We start from the raw sequence: 17359 nt of genomic DNA, 5'->3' as shown, positions 1-17359 counted from the left end.
ATTTACAATAGAAGGAACATTGATATTCTGGAGGTTGGATCTGGATTTGAGTTTTGGAGCAAGAAGGTCCTACTGCAGTTGTACAGGGCTCTGGTGAGACCACACCTGGAGTATTGTGTGCAATTTTGGTCTCCTAATTTGAGGAAGGACATTCTTGCTATTGAGGGATTGCAGCGTAGGTTCACAAGATTAATTCCCGGGATGGTGGGACTGACATATGAAGAAAGAATGGATCAGCTAGGTTTATATTCACTGGAATATTGAAGGATGAGAGGGCATCTTATGGAAACATATAACATTCTTAAGGGATTGGACAGGCTCGATGCAGGAAAAATGTTCCCCAGAACCAGGGGTCACAGGTTAAGAATAAGGGATAGGCCATTCAGGACTGAGATGAGGACAAACTTTTTCACCCAGAGTTGTGAATCTGTGGAATTCTCTGCCACAGAAGGCAGTGGAGGCCAATACACTGGATGCTTTTAAGAGAGAGTTGGATATTGCTCTTAGGGCTAATGGAATATGGGGAGAAAGTAGGAACAGGGTACTGATTTTGGACGATCAGCCATGATCAAATTGAATGGCGGTGCAGGCTCAAAGGGCTGAATAGCCCACTCCTGCACCTATTTTTTATGTTTCTATGTTTCTATGTGTATAGAGCAGCAGGTAGTGAATGGGCATCAGGGTACTGCTCGATTCACCTCTACCCCATTGGGGCTATTGGGCTATGTCTAACGAACCGATGCGCCACAATGCACAACAATGCTGAGAACTATATTCTGCATTCTCTATCTTCCCCTTTGTTCTACCTCAGGTTATACACAGTGGTCACGTGCTTGATGAGTAGCATGTAAATCAAAACGCACGTACATCAAACAGATGTTTAAGAAGGAACTTGTCCTCACCCTCACATCAGTCCTTGCTCACCCTCACATCAGTCTGAAGAAGGGTTTTGGCACAAAACGTTTCCTATTTCCTTCACTCCATAGAGCCCGCCCCCCCCCCCCACCCCCACCCTCACATCAGTCTGAAGAAGGGTTTCGGTCCGAAACGTTGCCTATTTCCTTCGCTCCATAGATGCTGCTGCACCCGCTGAGTTTCTCCAGCATTTGTCTACATCAAACAGATGCGAAGACTGCATGCGACTATGCTGCCTTACAGTGCCAGGCATAAATTTGAGTGCGTTATTCCAAAAATTGGAGCGTGTAAATTAAACTTTGGTAGTATTTAGACAAGCGTGTTATTCTAAAAACTCGTAAATCATGCATAAATTGTAACTCATAAAATGTGAGACACCTGTACTTGAGTTTGAACTAATTATACTCATGCATAGTAAATCTGAAAATATAAAAACAAAGAACTGTAGTTGCCGGTTAAAATACAAAAGGACACAAAGTGCTGGAGTCCCTCTGCGAGAACGGCAGCATCCACTGGAGAACATGGATAAGTGATGTTTCAGGTTGAGATGCTTCTTCAGACTGAAGAAGGGTCTGGATCTGAAACATCTCCACTCCATGTATTGCAGGGATGCTGCCGGGCCCACTGAATACTCCAGCACTTTGGGCATTTTTATATGGTGCACTGATCTCCCTGGATAGCATGCCGAACACCCCTTACATGTAACCACAGTAAACCTAAACCCAAAGGTAAATAAGAAGAGGTCAAATCAATGGTCAGAAGAGGTCAAATCAATGGTCAGAAGAGGCAAATTCATATCTAACCAAAGATTTAAGATAGGTGAGGAGTTGGAGAATTGTAAAGGATGGTGAGAAGGTGCCATTATGAACGGTCACTGATGTATTTCGTGGGGCATGCCTGGTTTGGCCACCATTTATTGTATATCCCTAATTGCCAATGAGATGTTGGTCTGAGAGCTGGCTTCTTGAACTGCTGGAGTCTTCTGAAGATACACTTGCCATGCTGTGGAGGAGGGTGTTCCAGACTTTGGAACCAGCCGTGATAAAGAACAGCGATATATCTCCAAGTCTGGATAATGCACAACTTGGAAGGAACACATGGTTGGTGGTGTTCCCATGCTGCTCCTGCCATAGACCATGCTGCTCCAGACTGTTTCTGGTGCTGGAGGCTGTGGGTTTGACAAAAGACAAAGGACAAAGGACATTTGTTGTCACATACACCAATTGGTGCAGTGAAATTTGACAGCACACAAATAAGATAAACACATCACTATAGAATTTAACATAAAACATAAAAACATCCCCCACAATGGAATCAACGTTTCCCACTGTGAGGGAAGGGTCGGGGCCTATTGAGGCCTCAGTAGCCGCAACGGCGACCCGATGTTTCAGGCCCTCTCGCCGGGTGATCGGATGATGGAGCTCCGACGTCGGAACGGAAGAACACTCTCAGCGGCTGGGAGTTTCTGAATTGGCCGCTTCCTACCGCAGACCGCGGCTTCCAAAGTCCACAGGCCGAGCTGGGCGGAGCTCCAACACTGGCGATCCTCAGTGAAAGATCCCAGGCTCCACGATGTTAAAGTCAACGCCGCCCGCGGCTGGAAGCTCCGCAGACCACAGCTCCACGGTGTTAAAGTCGGCAGGCCCAGCACTCCGGAGCTCCAACACGGCGATCCCGGTAAGGCATCGCCCACTCCGCGATGGAATCCAGTGCTGCACCACTGCTGAAGGTCTCCGGCAGGAAAGGCCGCGCCAATCCAGATGATAGGCCATGAGGAGGGGGCGATGCAGCTCGGAGAAAAGACGCATCCTCGACCAGGTAGTGACTGAGAAGACGGTATACCCCTCACCCCCCCCCCCCCCCATAAAAAAGACTAAAAGACCTCTAAAAATAAACTTTTAGACAGACTAAAAATAACAAAAAGGAAGAAAGGACAGACAGCTGCTGGCGAGGCTGCCACACTCGATGGCACCACCACTCGGGTTGGGGACATGTTGTTGGCGTAGCTAAGGCAAGTAAATTTTGCAGTGTTTATAAAGAGTATACACTGCAGCACTGTGCACTGATAGAGGAGGGTATACATGTTTGCCGTGGCATAATGAGGCATCAATTGAGTGGGCTGCTTTGGTGTTACTGCAGCTATATTCATCCAGCCAAGTGGACAGTATTCCATCTTACTCCTGCCTTGTGCATAGTAAATAGTGGGAAGGCTTTGTGTAAAGTGTAAGATGATGAATCGCTTGTGACCTGCTGTTCCAGTCACTATATTGATGAGGCTAATCCAGTTAAGATACCGGTCAATTGTGATTCCCAGAATACTGACGGTGCAGTATCAGTGATGGGCATGTCAAAGGAAAGTGGTTATCCGCTTTCTTGTCGAAGATGATCTTATCAGAGCCGGGCATTGCCTGGCACTTCCAGAGTAAAGTATGTTACTTGCCATTTATCAGCTCATGCTGCAGATTGCCTGGACTTTACTGCATGCAGCATGGATTGCTTTGTTTGCTGAGGAATTGCAAATGGAATTAAACACAGCACAACCATCTGTGAACATCCTCAGCTATTATCCAGCGATGGAAAGTCACAAAGGATACAGTTTGGTATGTCTGTGCCCTGAGTACACCAGCAGTGATGCCCCGAGCCTGGACTTCAACACCATCATCCTTTGTAAAAGGTACGACTCCAAAATATTGACGCCGTTCTGCTGGGTGCCCGTGGTCTCAGCTTTACCAGCTCTCCCAGATGCTGCCCTCAATCAAATGCCCCTTTGTTGCCAAGATCAGTCACAGACATCTCATCTCTGGCATCCAACTCATCCATCAGTCTTTGAACAAGGGCTGTGACTGAGGTGTTTAAGAAGGAACTGCAGATGCTGGAAAATCGAAGATAGACAAAAATGCTGGAGAAACTCAGCGGGTGCAGCAGCATCTATGGAGCGAGGGAAATAGGCAACGTTTCGGGCCGAACCCCTTCTTCAGACTGAAGAAGGGTTTCGACCCGAAACGTTGCCTATTTCCCTGTGCTGAGGTGTCCTGGCCCATCCCAAGTTTCACATCTGCAAACTGGTTGTTACTGAGTATCACCTGATGACACTAACCTTGGCTCCTGGCATCGAGACCCTGTTCACCACACCTCATATCATCACAAACACAGCCCATGCTTTGAAACTTAAAATTTGCGTTCTTGCTATCAAATCCTCTCTTAATCACATCATCCAGCTCCAACCTACAGAATATCAATGTTCCTTCCATTGTAAATTCCAGCTCTGTAAGTCTACTGACCAAGCATCGATGCTCACACTTGCAGCTGCCTCGCCCCTAAGCTTCAAACTTCTTCACTGAACAATTTTTTTCTCTCTAGAAGCAAGGAACTGAAAATTCTCGTTTACAAAAAAAGACACAAAGTGCTGAAGTGGTTCAGCGGGTCAGGCAGCATCTCAGGAGAACATAGACAGGCAATGTTACCATGGATCAGTCTGAAGAAGGGTCCTGACACAAAACCTTGTCTATCCATGTTCTCCTGAGATGTTGCCTGACACGCTGAGTTGCTCCAGCACTTTGTGTCTATTTTCGAGGGCAGTGACATCGTCTGCTAACACCAAACCAGTGCCACCGTCAGGACAATGGGCCTTTATGGCCAAGTTCAGACTCTAACAATTTTAACTACTTTGAACGTAGGGCAGAAGATGGTGTCGGAAATGTGGCGACTCTTGTGTACTGCCTCTGTATAATCTATTATTCCTACACTCTTGTACTTGGGTATGTTTGTACCTATGTATAGTGATTTTTACTGAACTGTATACAGAAAAGGAATTTCACTGTACCTAGGTACATGCGACCATAAAGTACCACTGAACTCTAGTATTCTTAAAATCTTCAGTGGTCTTTTAGATTTTAGTCATCAGTCCTTGTACCCCTTACTCTGGCACGATGCCAAGCTTTATCGGTTAGCACGTGAGATATTTCACCGTGGGTTGTTTCATCATTTTAAAAGGTACAAAATAATTGCAAGTGTATTTCATATAGTGTTACAATAAAGCATGGAGTCAAATACCTTCTCTCAAACTTTCATATAACATTTCTTCAAACTTTCCAATTTATATTCCTAAATGAAATGCAAGTACCCGGTAACGCTCTTAAGAGCAAGTTTGTTCTGGGATCATGCCATGCACTACATTGAGCAGCAGATACCAACCTGTCATGATAGTGTATAATGGCAGTCAGTGCTCTCACACAGATCCTGTAGCACATCAAATGTACATGCTTGCTCAGAAAGTCCTTCAACCTAGGCAAAGGGGAAGAATTTGTAAGGAAAGCAAGATTAATACAAGGCAGTAGACATAACTTGTGGTCTGGAGAATAAGAAAATAACAATTCCCTTTCAAACGTTTACAGTAAAATTGCAACATTCTCCTCTAAACCAGAAGATTCAATGAGATATGCACTTAATTCAGAATGTCCCGGGTCCTGTGAATCATTTGGAAGTGTTTTATTATGGTAAAGCTGTTATACTGTATAATTGCATATAGTTGCAAGTTGTTGCATTTGGAGTTAACACTAAATTGATGAGTTAAAAGATCTCTGTAATGTTTCTATGAAACAATCAAATGTGCATGTGTCATGCAGTCGAGCATTCCATCCCTTAGCCAACACAATTTGAAAAACTCACCCCAAATTACTATTGACCCAAGAATGTTGGATAAGAAAGGGGAGTTAAAACGACAGATACTAATTATAACTCAATAACAACAGGACATTATCTCTCCAAACTAGATTCAGGAAGGGCATTGGTGAACCAGATGGGTTTTTACCAAATGAAATAGCTCCAGCAATACTGCCAGGTGAGGAAGGGGCTGTAGATTGGCTTGGTTTATAACATCATAAATCCTATGTGAAGGCAGGGGGGATGTGGGAAACAAATGTAAACCAGCAGAAATAGAGTATGGGTGCAGGAGATGGAGCAGAAAAGGAGATCTTGAGGGGGACCAAAAACAAGACCTGTCAAAGGGTGGATGAGCTTTTAGCGAGCCAACGGCCATCCACACTTCAGTAGAAGTTGCCATCACTGTCGTACATAGCATTGTAAGGAGTGAAGAAAAACATGAAATGTAATTCTTCCCTCTCCTTGCTTCTCAAAAGAGAAGTTGTTCATTTTAAAAGAAGCAACAGAGATAGGAATATAATTGCAAGTTGCAAGATCATGACAGAATCATAGAATCGTCCAGCGGAGATATGGGCCTATTTGACTAACTCCTTCATGCCAACTGTGATGTTTTTCTGCATTCTCTTATTAGTCCACATTAGGCCTGTATCTCTCTAAACCTTTCCATCCAAGTATCAGTCTCAGCACCTTTTCAATGTTGTCATTGTATTTGCCTCGACCACCTCCTCTAGCCATTCATTCCAGATGAACACCACTGTGTGAAAAAAACTACCCCTCAAGATCTCCTTTTCTGCTCCATCTCCTGCACCCATACTCTATTTCTGCTGGCTTACATTTGTTCACCACATCCCCTCTGCCTTCACATAAGATTTATGATTTTATAAACCACGCCAATCCAATCCCTCCGAACAACTGTGTAGGAAAGAATTGTAGATGCTGGTTTAAATCGAAGGTAGACACAAAATGCTGGAGTAACTCAGCAGGACAGGCTAAGTTGAGGTAGTTGAGGCCAGTTAATTGGCTATATTTAAGAGGGAGATAGATGTGGCCCTTGTGGCTAAAGGGATCAGGGGGTATGGAGAGAAGGCAGGTACAGGATACTGAGTTGGATGATCAGCCATGATCATATTGAATGGCGGTGCAGGCTCAAAGGGCCGAATGGCCTACTCCTGCACCTATTTTCTATGTTTCTATGTAAGTTACTTATATGGAGAGAAGGAATGGGTGACGTTTTAGGTCGAGACCCTACTTCAGACTGTGTCTACTCTCCTAACAACTGTAGCCTCCATTCCTGGCAACATCCTGATGAATCTCTTCTGCACTCTCTCTCCATTGTCACCACATCCTTCCTGTGGTGTGGTGACCAGAACTGTACACAATACAATCAGTGTGGTCTACCAATGTTTGGTAAAACTGCAACATAGTGACCCAATTCTCAGACTTAATGCCTCATCCTATGAAGGCAAGTATATTACCTTTGTAATCCTGCACCAGCATGTCAACAAGTCCCAGGCCCATCATTATATTGAGTTCCTCTACCATCACCCCGCCACCACCGTGTCTAGGTCTTTGGCAAGGACTCAAGGACTCTTTACCTGCCTCGCTGGCTCCCCCATTGAAGACCCCGTCTCACATCTGCATTTTTCACTGCCCTATCCACCTGTGTTGCTACTTACAGGAGTCTATGAATGCACACAACGGTCTCTCTGACGCTTTCAAGATCCCTGCAATTTCCACGAGATGTTGTACCAGAATTCAACCTCACAAAGAGCATTATCGACCGCTGTCTGGATTAAATTACATCTGCCACCAATTTGAAGATCAACACAAAAAGCTGGAGTAACTCAGCGGGTCGGACAGCATCTCTGGAGAAAAGAAATAGGTGACGTTTCGGGTCGAGCCCCTTCTTCAGACTCATGCCACCACTCTGCCCAGTTTCCACCTGACCTATGTCCTGCTAATAACCTTTGACCAACCTTCTTCACTATCTACAACTTTTCCAATTTTCATATTGTCAGCAAACTCACTAATCAGAACACCTACATTCCCATCCAAGTCATTTCTATATATTACAACAACAAAGAGCTGATCCCTGCAGTACACCACATTACAGATTTCTGGCCATCGAAACACCCATCCACCACTCCCTCTGCTTACCACCAAGCCAACCTTGGATCCAGTCTGTCACACATCTCATTCCCTTGTGCCATAACCTTCTGTAATGTCCACCGCAATGGACCTTGTCAAAAACCTTACTCTAATCCACATGAATCCCTCTGCCTTCATCACTTTTCTCAGTTACCTCCTCAAATGATACAGATTTGTGCAACATGATCTTCCTCTGCACAAATTCACATTGATTCCTCCTATTCATTCCCTGCCGTTCCAAGTGAATATCAATCCTACCCCTCAATATTTTCTAACAACCTCCCTGGAAGCTTACCGAATTATAGTCGGGGTTCCTCCAAAGACATTGTTATCATTTGCTCTTCCTCAGTCCCAAAGATAAGATCAAGTAGAACCCCTCTCGACTAGGACTTCCTACACATCGCCTCAGAAAACAAATTCTTCCCCATCTAACCTCATGCATTGGCCCAGCCATTTGTTTACACCTCTACCGGGCGGTACGATGGCGCAGCGGTAGAGTTGCTGCCTTCCAGCGTCAGAGACCCGGGTTCGATCCTGACCACGGGTGCTGTCTGTATGGAGTTTGTACGTTCTCCCTGTGACCACATGGACTTTCTCCGGGTGCTCCGGATTCCTCCCATACTCCAAAGACATGCAGGTTTGTAGGTTAATTGGCTTGGTATAAATTTAAATTGTCCCTAATGTGTGTCGGATAGTGTTAATGTGCGGGAATCACTGGTTGGTTCGGACTCGGTGGGCCGAAGGGCCTGTTTCCGCGTGGTATCGCTAAACTAAACTAAATTACCAGTCCATTAATTTAATCACCATACAACCATTCCCCAAAAATTTGAAGCAGCAACAAGATAATATTGACAAAATGATTGAAAACTGCAGTGTGAACAGATCTACAAATGCCCATATTGTTAACAAAGAAACGGCACTCTTACCATCCATTTGGTAAATATCCCACAATGGTTGTACCAATCACCAACAAGCTAATGCCAGTGATAGCCAAGGTAACCCTGAAAAATATATTGCAATTAGATTTTAGTAGTTTCAAACATACATAACTATCTCTCTGTACATTTCTTGTTCATATCCTTCTGAGCCCAGTCACCCTGTGAGTGGACCTTTTCATAATCAGCGGTCATAGGGTGATTTACAGTGAAATGCCAGCGCCAGAGGCACCAAGTTGCTTTAAATATCAGTGACTAAGTAACTGAAAAAGAAGCAAAATTAAAGACAATAAGATTACAGACCAAAAGATAGAGCATTAAAGAAAATAAATGAGCCTCAGAGCCTCAAGAAAACTAGTTGTTTCACTTATAGCCAGCTCAGAATTAAACCTGAACATGTACTGCATCACTTTAGCACAGATTATAGGAAATGTAACCACTTTAACAACGTCACAGAACATGTAATCAGTCAGTGTAATGGCCAGTAAACTCTCAGACTCTCAAGTATGATTGCGATAAATGGTCTCACAAATGATCTGCTATTTTACCAAAACTAAATTAGTGATCACAGGAAAAAATCTAAAATAAGTACAAACATACAGCTACTCTTTTAAAGTTTTAAGTTTAAGTTCATGGAGAAAAGAGCAATCTATTTAAAATGTTGGTAATATTGGATGGGTGTTGACAGCAGGCGAGACAGGGTTGATAGAGTGTGTAGAAAGGAACTGCAGATGCTGGTTCACACCAAAGATAGACACAAAATGCTGGAGTAACTCAGCGGGCAGCATCTCTGGATAGAAGGAATGGGTGACACTTCGGGTCAAGACCCTTCTTCAGACTGCTGCCAGCGATCCAGAGATGCTGCCTGTCCCGCTGAGTTACTCCAGCATTTTGTGTTTCTCACAGGGAGGACAGAAACAGGTTGTTGTCCAGTATCTGAGCAGATAGAGTAACAGCACAAGGTCAATGATAACTGACAGTGGGAGAAATCTCAGAGTCCCGAGGCTGCGAAATTCTTGCAGAAATTAAAACTAAATTCCTTTCAAACAAAGGAACAAATAAATCAAACATTCCATTCCATTCTCCTAGTTCTATGTTATCCCATTTTCTCATCGACTCCCACAGTGGACGATTAACCTGCAAACTTGCACGTCTTTGGAATGTGGGAGTAAACCACAGCACCAGGAGGAAACCCACGTGATCACGAGGAGAACGTGCAAACTCCACACAGACAGCATCCAAAATTAGGATCAACCCCGGGTCCCTGGTGCTTTGTGGCAGCTCTACCTGCTATGCCACTGTGCTCCCTATTTGTGCCACTACTATCTATCTACACAATGGAAAGTGTTTTAGGGCTCATCAACTCACAGAAACATGGGCATCAATCTTGAAATAATGGCATCTTGTAGGAAATATATTGCAATATAGACTTGACAATGCAATTTGCTAATTTGAAGATAAGCTTGTTTGAAAGGCTATTTATTTCCAATACTTTGGGGAACCAATCCCAGATTTGATGTTATGGAACAGAATAGGATAGATTAATGATCTACTAATAAAGGATCCCCAAAGAAATGGTGGCCGACTAGGAAAAGGGGAGATGCAGCGAGACCTGGGTGTCATGGTACACCAGTCATTGAAAGTAGGCATGCAGGTGCAGCAGGCAGTGAAGAAAGCGAATGGTATGTTAGCTTTCATAGCAAAAGGATTTGAGTATAGGAGCAGGGAGGTTCTACTGCAGTTGTACAGGGTCTTGGTGAGACCACACCTGGAGTATTGCGTACAGTTTTGGTCTCCAAATCTGAGGAAGGACATTATTGCCATAGAGGGAGTGCAGAGAAGGTTCACCAGACTGATTCCTGGGATGTCAGGACTGTCTTATGAAGAAAGACTGGATAGACTTGGTTTATACTCTCTAGAATTTAGGAGATTGAGAGGGGATCTTATAGAAACTTATAAAATTCTTAAGGGGTTGGACAGGCTAGATGCAGGAAGATTGCTCCCGATGTTGGGGAAGTCCAGGACAAGGGGTCACAGCTTAAGGATAAGGGGGAAATCCTTTAAAACCGAGATGAGAAGAACTTTTTTCACACAGAGAGTGGTGAATCTCTGGAACTCTCTGCCACAGAGGGTAGTCGAGGCCAGTTCATTGGCTATATTTAAGAGGGAGTTAGATGTGGCCCTTGTGGCTAAGGGGATCAGAGGGTATGGAGAGAAGGCAGGTACGGGATACTGAGTTGGATGATCAGCCATGATCATATTGAATGGCTCGAAGGGCCGAATGGCCTACTCCTACACCTAATTTCTATGTTTCTAAATGATCAGAGCATTATATAATTTCAAATTTAGTTTGCTAGTGAGAAAAACAAATCTACAACTTGATCCTATAGTGCAATTTCAGTGGCATGTGGACATGGAAGGCAAGGAGACTGGGAATAGACCACCAGGTGGCGCTGACAATGGCAGCCTCGCCAACCATCTGTCTGCTTTTTGTCTTTTTTTGGTTATTTTTTGTGTGTTTTAAAAGTTTGTTTTAATATTCTCTGGTTTGTTTTATGGGGTGGGTGGGGGAGGGGGTCGGGGGAAACTTTTTGTCAATCTCTTACCTTGCCGGAGATGCGATTGTATTCCGGATCATTTCTCCGGTCGCTCTGCGGCCTAACATCGTGCTGGAGGCCTTGCTCGGGACTGACTTTGAGCCCCACCGCGGGGACGTGAACTTACCATCAAAGCCAATCCCTTGCCTACGGACTTTAACATCAATGAGCTCCAGTCTCAGGTAGAGACTGTAGATGTCGAGAGCTCCAACAACGCAGAAAGTTCGACCAGCCCCGACACGGGGTCCGATCGCTCGGCGTGGGGGAGCTGAGATCCCCCCGATGCGGGAGTTCGATCGCCCCGATGTGGAGGGCGCCAAACGCCGCCGGCTACGGGAGTCAAGATCGACCCGTCAACGAAAGGCTCGAGGCCCCAGACCGCGGGCGGCAGGAGGACAAAGAAGGGAACAGATTGAACTTTTTTTTGCCTTCCATCACAGTGAGGAATGTAGAGTCACTGTGGTGGATGTTCATGTTAAAATGTATTTTGTGTGTTCTGTTGCTTTTTATTGGTATGACTGTATGGCAAATTAGATTCCTCATATGTTGCAAAACATACTTGGCTAATAAAGTATTATTAAGATTATGATTATGAAAATAGTTCAGGGGATCAGCAATGAAAAGCATTTAAGCAGATATTTCCAATTCCAAGGGGTATTCCATAGAAGGAACGCTGTGCAGGAAGGATGCACCATGTGTGGACAACTAAATAAGTTAAGCATGGTGTCAATCTGAAATAAAAGAAAAATCATGCAATGTTGCAAAGATTAGTGGTAGAACAGGGACATTTTAGAAATCTTAGATCGGGTAGATACACAGAATCTCTTGCCAAGAGTTGGGAAATCAAGGACCAGAGGACATAGGTTCAAGGTGAAGAGGAAAAGATTTAATAGGAATCTGAGGGGGAACATTTTCATACAAAGGGTGGTGGGTGTATGGAACAAGCTGCCAGTGGAGGTAGTTGAGGATGGGACTATCCCAACGTTTAAGAAACAGTTAGACTAGGTACAATGGATAGGACAAGTTTGGAGGAATATGGACCAAATGCGGGCAGGTGGGACTGGTGTAGCTGGAACATGTTGGCTTGAATGGTGTGAGCAAGTTGGGCCTGTTTCCACACTGTATCACTCTATGACTATGACCAACAAAAAATATAAAGAGAACGAAGATAGAGCATGTGTGTAAACTAGCAACAAATAATGATTGGGGTTGTCGCAACTATCTTCAGCCAATCTGAAGAAGGATCGCGACCCAAAATTTCACCATTCCTTCTCTCCAGAGATGCTGCCTATCCCGCTAAGTTACTCCAGGGTATCTGCGATTTAACCCAGCATCTGCAGTTCCTTCCTACACTAAATGTTCATACCGTTGGATTGTAAGCTACCCAAGCAGAATATAAATTGTTGTTGTTCATCCAGTTAGTGTGTGGTCTCACTCTGGCAATGGAGGAGGCTCCAACAAGGTTAGTATTTGAATTGGAAGGGGAATTAAAATAGTTTGTGAATGGCAGATCCAGTAGTGTGTAGCAGACCAAGTGCAAGCGATCAGCAAATGGGTTGTTTCTGTGACTGGAAGCCTATGCCCAATGGCGTGCTACAGGGATTGGTACTTGGCCGTATGCATTATCAAGTTAGATATGAGTATACTGTAGGGGGTAGGGATAGTAATGGCACTAGAGTGGAGTTGTTGTTGCTAGTGAGGGGGGCAGTCTTGAACTACTGCGCATCATCGATCAGTGTGCATGATGAGCAGTGCAATAGTGCATCTTGATGAGTGTGAGGTGATGCATTTTCAGAGGATGGATAAAGCTGGGGTATATGTGGATAGAGAACTGGCTGGCAGATAGGAAGCAAAGAGTAGGAGTAGGAGTAAACGGGTCCTTTTCACAATGGCAGGCAGTGACTAGTGGGGTACCGCAAGGCTCAGTGCTGGGACCCCAGCTATTTACAATATATATTAATGATTTGGACGAGGGAATTGAATGCAACATCTCCAAGTTTGCGGGTGACACGAAGCTGGGGGGCAGTGTTAGCTGTGAGGAGGATGCTAGGAGGCTGCAAGGTGACTTGGATAGGCTGGGTGAGTGGGCAAATGCATGGCAGATGCAGTATAATGTGGATAAATGTGAGGTTATCCACTTTGGTGGCAAAAACAGGAATGTAGACTTTATCTGAATGGTGGCCGTTAGGAAAAGGGGAGATGCAACGAGACCTGGGTGTCATGGTACACCAGTCATTGAAAGTAGGTATGCAGATGCAGCAGGCAGTGAAGAAAGCAAATGGTATGTTAGCATTCATAGCAAAAGGATTTGAGTATAGGGGCAGGGAGGTTCTACTGCAGTTGTACAGGGTCTTGGTGAGACCACACCTGGAGTATTGCGTACAGTTTTGGTCTCCTAATCTGAGGAAAGACATTCTTGCCGTAGAGGGAGTACAGAGAAGGTTCACCAGACTGATTCCTGGGATGTCAGGACTTTCATATGAAGAAAGACTGGAAAGACTCGGCTTGTACTCGCTAGAATTTAGAAGATTGAGGGGGGATCTTATAGAAACTTACAAAATTCTTAAGGGGTTGGACAGGCTAGACGCAGGAACAGTGATCCCTCCTGAAAACGGCAGTATAGTTGGGTAAGATGATGAAGGCAACATACTTAGCTTGAGCATAGAATAAAACAGTCTGGGTGATTATCACAACTTCATAAAACCTTGGCCAGAGATTGGGTCCAGTGTATAGTTCTGCTGCGCTGTATTTTACAAAGGATTTGTTTAACTGAAGAGGGTACAATGGAGATATACAGAATGTTGTCTGGAATGGAGTGTTTTGTATGTAATTTTGGATAGGCTGGATCGCCTTCCTTTGGAGGCTAATTGAGGTATTTAAAATTGAGGGGCAAGGGGTACATTGATGTGCCGCATATAAGGCACATCAAGAACCTATTTTCTTGAGTTCGAAGGTCCATAAAACCAAAGGGCATAGTTCAAGTTAAGGAGAGAGTTGAAGAGGGGATGTGAGGAAGACATTTTTTTCACCCAAAGATGGAAGGAACCTGGAACACACTATCCAAGGCTTAATAGAGGCAGAAATTCATAATTAAGCAAATGAGCACACGAGGAGCCTTGAAGGCTACAGCCAAGGTCAGGAAAACATAATTAATAAAAATATAGGCACGTGGGTGAATTGTGAGTCTCATGTTGTTGGCGGGGGAAGGATTCAGCAGGGTTATGCAGCTGAACCTCAAGCGAGGTGCTTTGACTCTCTCTCTCTTACTGACCACTCCTGGGGCACTAATGTGACTCAACACTTACCAGACCTGGTCTGAACGTTGCTCAAATCTTGGAGCATGGAAACCTAGAACACTCCTTTATCAAAGGAACTGAGGATGAAACTTAATGTCGATGTTGTTCCCACAAACAGCTCCACATGTGAACTTATAACAAAGCAGCTAAGGATGGATGGTTCCTCCAGGCATTATCTCACACCAGTGCCCAGGGCTGAGAGGGTTGGGCTCCATCTATCTTCATGCAAGATGAGACTTTAATCAATGGAGTTTAATCCTTGATTTCTATTTACTTTAATGTTATGAAGGCTCCTTGTTGCTACACCCAGTCAAATCTCCTTTGATATCAAATAAAACTCACCTCCCCTCTGGAATTTGATTTTGATTGATTGAAAGATACAGCATGGAAACAGCCTCTTCGCCCCACCGAGTCCACACTATTAATCACCCATTCAGGGTCTGAAGAAGGGTTCTCGACGTGAAACGTCACCCATTACTTCTCTCCAGCGATGTTGCCTGTCCTGCTGAGTTACTCCAGCATTTTGTGTCTATCTTCGGTTTAAACCAGCATCTTACACACACTAGTTCTATGTTATCCCGCTTTTGCATCCACTCCCTAAACACTGGGGATAATTACAGCGGCCAATTAACCTACAAGCCCACGTCTTTGGGATGTGGGAGTAAACCGGAGCACTCGGGGGAAACCCATGCAGTCACAGGGAAAATGTGTAAACTTCACACAGACAGCACCCAAGGCCAGGATCGTACCCAGGTCTCTAGTGCTGTGATGCAGCGGTTCTACCAGCTGCACCATTGTACTATCTTTCATCCATGTTATATCCAAAGTTATGTAGCTGCATGGTGCAAGCAAAACTCAAAAGCTAGCAGATTTGGGCGGCATGGTGGCGCAGCGGTTCAATCCTGACTATGGGTGCAGTTTGTACGGAGTTTGTTAACATGTGGGTATTCTCCAGGTGCTCCGGTTTCATCCCACACCCCAAGGACGTACAGGTTTGTGGGTTAAACCGGCCTCTGTAAATTGTAAATTGTCCCTAGTGTTTAGGATAATGCTAGTGTATGGGGTGATCGCAGGTCAGCGCGGACTCGGTGGGAAGAAGGGCCTGTTTCCACGCTGTTTCTTAAGTCTAAAGATCAATGAGCAAGTATTTAATGGTGCTGTCAGTAGCACTATGCTGACGATTGAAAAAATTGTAGACAGCAATTAGCCAAGTTTCATTTATACTGTAAATGATGTGCTCAGGCACATTTCTGTACTGAGGAACAGATATCAGGATTGGAATTGGATTGTACAGCGATGCTAATTGTGGAACAACTAGAGGGGCTGTTAGTTCCAGAGAGCAATAGTCAGCAACAGTCAGAGAAAGACCGGCAGGTCAATATCATCCAGTATCCTTGCCTTTGTTTGATAACCAAATTGGTTTAAGATTGGTTCATTTTAAGTAATTCTTCAGGAAAACAGCAAGACAGATCAGCCGCTCAGCATTTCAGGCCAAAGATAGTTGTTGTCACACAGACAGCAGCCGAGGTCAGGATCATTCCCAGGTCTCTAGCGCTGTGATGTTGCTGCTCTACCAGCTGCACCACCATCCATGTTAAATCCAAAGTTATGTAGCCGAGTGGTGCAAGCAAAACCCAAAGTTGGCAGATTTGGGAGGCAGTTACTTCTTTACAGCGCCAGACACCTGGGTTCGATCCTGACTACGGATGCAGTCTGTACGGAGTTTGTACGTTCTCCCTGTGACCGTGTGGGTTTTCTCCGGGTGCTCCGTTTCCTCCCACACTCGAAAGATGTACAGGTTTGTAGGTTAATTGGCCTCTGGAAATTGTAAGTTGTCCCTAGTGTGTAGGATAGTGTACATGATAAGAAAGAACTGTAGATGCTGGTTTAAATCGGAGGTACACAAAATGCTGGAGTAACTCAGCGGGACAAGCAGCATCTCCTTCTCTCCGGAGATGCTGCTTGTTACTGAGTTACTCCAGCATTTTGTGTCTACCATAGTGTACGGGGTGGTCGCTAGTCGGCACGGACTCAGCGTTAATGTTAGAGTTTTGCCTCTGCACGTGCCTGTTCACGTGGTGCACCTGCCCAGTGTAATGCAGCTGAATGTCCAGGGAGGCCATCACCGAGGTGCTTGTTCTAGAAACAACCTCTTTCCATGAGGTGCTGAACTCTCTACCACCTACGTATGACTAGGTGCGGTTGGACTGCAGGGCTCTGATCTGATCTGGTGCTTGTGTGGACACTTGGTGGAATATTCCATGCACCCTTTGCTGTTTTGTGCACAGTCTACCATCTATGTATGACTAGATGTGGCTGGACACCCTCGCCATGCTGCCATCCCATACGCAGTGCCTGTCCTGGTTTGCCTGTTGACACACAATAAACCACTCTGGCTCAGGCCCTCTGGCGTGATGCCTCAGTAGTATCTTGTGCTGATTTCAATACTCATTCTAAATCTCTCAATCAGCTCAATGTATTGTCACAGAATATGACATAGCATCTCATGGTTCATTTGTGTAGGGAAGAGCTGCAGACACTGGCTTAAATTGAAGGTAGACACAAAGTGCTGGAGTAACTCAGCGGGACAGGCAGCATCTCTGAAGAAAAGGAATGGGTGACGTTTCGGGTCGAGACCATTCTTCAGACTGATGTCAGGGGAGGGGGCGGGACAAAGATAGAACGTGGTCGTAAACAGTAAGACTGTTGGGAGAACTGGGAAGGGGGAGGAGATGGAGAGAGAGGGAAAGCAAGGGCTATTTGAAGTTAGAGAAGTCAATGTTCATACCGCTGGGGTGTAAGCTAC

At 44.9% G+C, this 17359-nt stretch overlaps 1 protein-coding gene across 2 annotated transcripts in view; it reads right to left on the bottom strand.

Annotated features, from left to right (window-relative positions):
• Window positions 1–17359, bottom strand: part of gpat4 (glycerol-3-phosphate acyltransferase 4) — a 110751-nt gene that overhangs the window by 27071 nt on the left and 66321 nt on the right. The window contains exons 4-5 of one of the 2 annotated variants that reach the window (XM_033013888.1): window positions 8652–8726; window positions 5110–5199 (exon numbers count right to left, since the gene is read on the bottom strand). In XM_033013888.1, coding sequence (XP_032869779.1) covers window positions 5110–5199; window positions 8652–8726 — 165 coding nt within the window. The remainder of the gene's footprint in view (window positions 1–5109; window positions 5200–8651; window positions 8727–17359) is intronic. The other variant, XM_033013889.1, reaches the window with a different exon arrangement.

The sequence above is a fragment of the Amblyraja radiata genome, chromosome 39 (genome assembly GCF_010909765.2).
Source record: "Amblyraja radiata isolate CabotCenter1 chromosome 39, sAmbRad1.1.pri, whole genome shotgun sequence".
In the NCBI taxonomy this organism is placed as follows: domain Eukaryota; kingdom Metazoa; phylum Chordata; class Chondrichthyes; order Rajiformes; family Rajidae; genus Amblyraja; species Amblyraja radiata.
The sequence above is the reverse complement of the archived record's forward strand: the minus strand, read 5'-3'. Positions and strand labels throughout refer to the sequence as shown.